The 1971-nt window shown below is 29.5% G+C and overlaps 1 protein-coding gene across 1 annotated transcript; it reads right to left on the bottom strand.

Moving 5' to 3' along the window:
• Window positions 1-308: 308 nt before the first annotated feature.
• On the bottom strand, window positions 309-1349 carry LOC139905164 (uncharacterized). Its single transcript, XM_071887698.1, has 2 exons — window positions 1332-1349; window positions 309-1264 (listed from the first exon to the last, which is right to left on the bottom strand). Exon 2 carries the CDS (start codon window positions 1239-1241, stop codon window positions 414-416), a length of 828 nt encoding a protein of 275 aa, XP_071743799.1. The 5' UTR covers window positions 1242-1264; window positions 1332-1349; the 3' UTR covers window positions 309-413.
• Between the last annotated feature and the right edge of the window lie 622 nt (window positions 1350-1971).

Below are 1971 nucleotides of genomic sequence, written 5' to 3'. Positions count from 1 at the left end.
AGATATCAACTTTTATATTTGTATTGTTACTGTTCGATCCCTTAGTAGTGTATTCCATGACTATAAAATACCCATTTTTAACATTTGATATAAATAAATTATACTATTACTAATATCGGTCGAAAATCTTTCCACCATTAAATTTTTTAAGTAATTAGTGATTTGATTCATTGATGATCACTTTGACAATATTCAACAAACCTTATTGGTTAATTAAAGCTACTTATTATTAACAGTGTATTTAATAATTTGATTTGAATTTATGATAGAGAATTGTTTTAATTACAAATTAATTAATTTTGTAGTTCTTTTTTGTTTTTTTCTGAATGAAATTTATTTCATTTAATATTTATTAAGATAAATTAGAGCATTAAATGAAAGTTTTATCATATATTATACAAACAATATAGTATTTATGAGGCACAAAAACATCTTACGGATTCAATATCATTGTTCAAACTCTCATATTTGTCATTCCTGTGAGAGTTCAAGTTAATTAAAAGATCTCCGTTTAAGGCACGAACTCTAATTCCATCATCAGAATAATCTGAATCGTCATATGCCTCAAAAATGCAACCCTCTCTCACCATAAACGATTCAACTTCATTTTTATACTTGAAATTCATCATGGAATTGAATAAAGAAAAGCTTCGATCCTCTCCATCTGCAAGGACAATACTGTTATCCCAATCATCATTCCGACAATTTTCTTCATCAAAGAGAACAGCACATGCATGACGAGGCATTGGTGGACATTTTGAAGACTCAATGTTGGAACCTGGATCGATTGCTCTACGTTCCTCTCGTCGTTGCTCATTCAGCTCTTTGTCTCCAAAACATTCACATTCAATAGAACTGATATCATCCACTAAGGAATTTCTATCTAGATTTTTCCACATATTGTAAGGCTTGAAAAAGTTTCGAGCATCCATGAGGAGTCTCTCTCCTCTATCCGCCTCGATCGCTCCATAATGGTCAAATCCCTTGAAAACGCAGCCCTTTTTTACAATAACTGCTTCAGCGTCATTTCTATACCACCAAGTGAGCTCTGTATATCCCTCTCGGATTGCATGTTCCCAACCCTCACATCCATCATCGTCATAGAGAACAGCACACATTCCATGTGGCACTGTTTTCTCTAAGCACTCATTCTGAAATAATCGATTTAGGATAGTATTTCCATTCGAAGGCTTAATTATTAGAACAAGGAACAAAATATAAATAGCTTCTCTGTTCTTCATGATGCCACATGTAAAACTAAATCCTGTTTAAAGTTTTTATGGGGAATAATTATTATTATTGTAAGACTAATGTACTATATTTTGCCTCACATGAAAGATTACACCCAACACATTTATTATATCTAGTTATTTCTATAAAAAAGTTGATTTCAGTAGTATTTTGATTATGTCTAATACAAGGGTTTTGATGATACTGAAAATTACAAATTCGATTTAAAAAATAATTCACTTCCCCCCCCCCTAATTGAAACTGTCTTGATCTCAATTTCAATTAAATCTGTCATCATAATATTCCTCAATTTAGATAATACTACGTATATATTATTGAAATACAACGAGGTTCCTTTGTTGTTAAGTTATATTTTTTATATAGTTTATACAAGAAAGGTAGAATAAATACTCAATTACAGTTAGTGTATCATGGAAGAAAATTCAAACTTTAGTTCAAGCAACTCCAGAAGATCTAAATCAAAAATATAGTTTTTATAAAAAATATTTTTGATTTAGATTTTTAGACATGATTTAAAAAAATGCATCTACAAGGATTTTTGTTCAATTTTGTATTTTTTAAGTCATCCCATTTTTATGGGGATCTACTAGCTAATAATCAACATTATTTAACGATTTCAATTTTATGAATAAGGAAAAAAATATTCAGAAAATGACAGATACTTCAGTTAAACATCAATATTTATGTATTAAATTTATATGCAAAAGAATTTCTACAAAC

Source organism: Lepeophtheirus salmonis, chromosome 4 (assembly GCF_016086655.4).
Source record: "Lepeophtheirus salmonis chromosome 4, UVic_Lsal_1.4, whole genome shotgun sequence".
In the NCBI taxonomy this organism is placed as follows: Eukaryota; Metazoa; Arthropoda; class Copepoda; order Siphonostomatoida; family Caligidae; genus Lepeophtheirus; species Lepeophtheirus salmonis.
Note: the sequence above shows the minus strand (reverse complement) of the source record. Positions and strands in the feature narration are given on the sequence as shown.

What these genes read in the sequence shown, in the direction of transcription:
- LOC139905164 (XM_071887698.1), bottom strand. Translation starts at nt 1,241, where the DNA reads ATGAAGAACAGAGAAGCTATTTATATTTTGTTCCTTGTTCTAATAATT.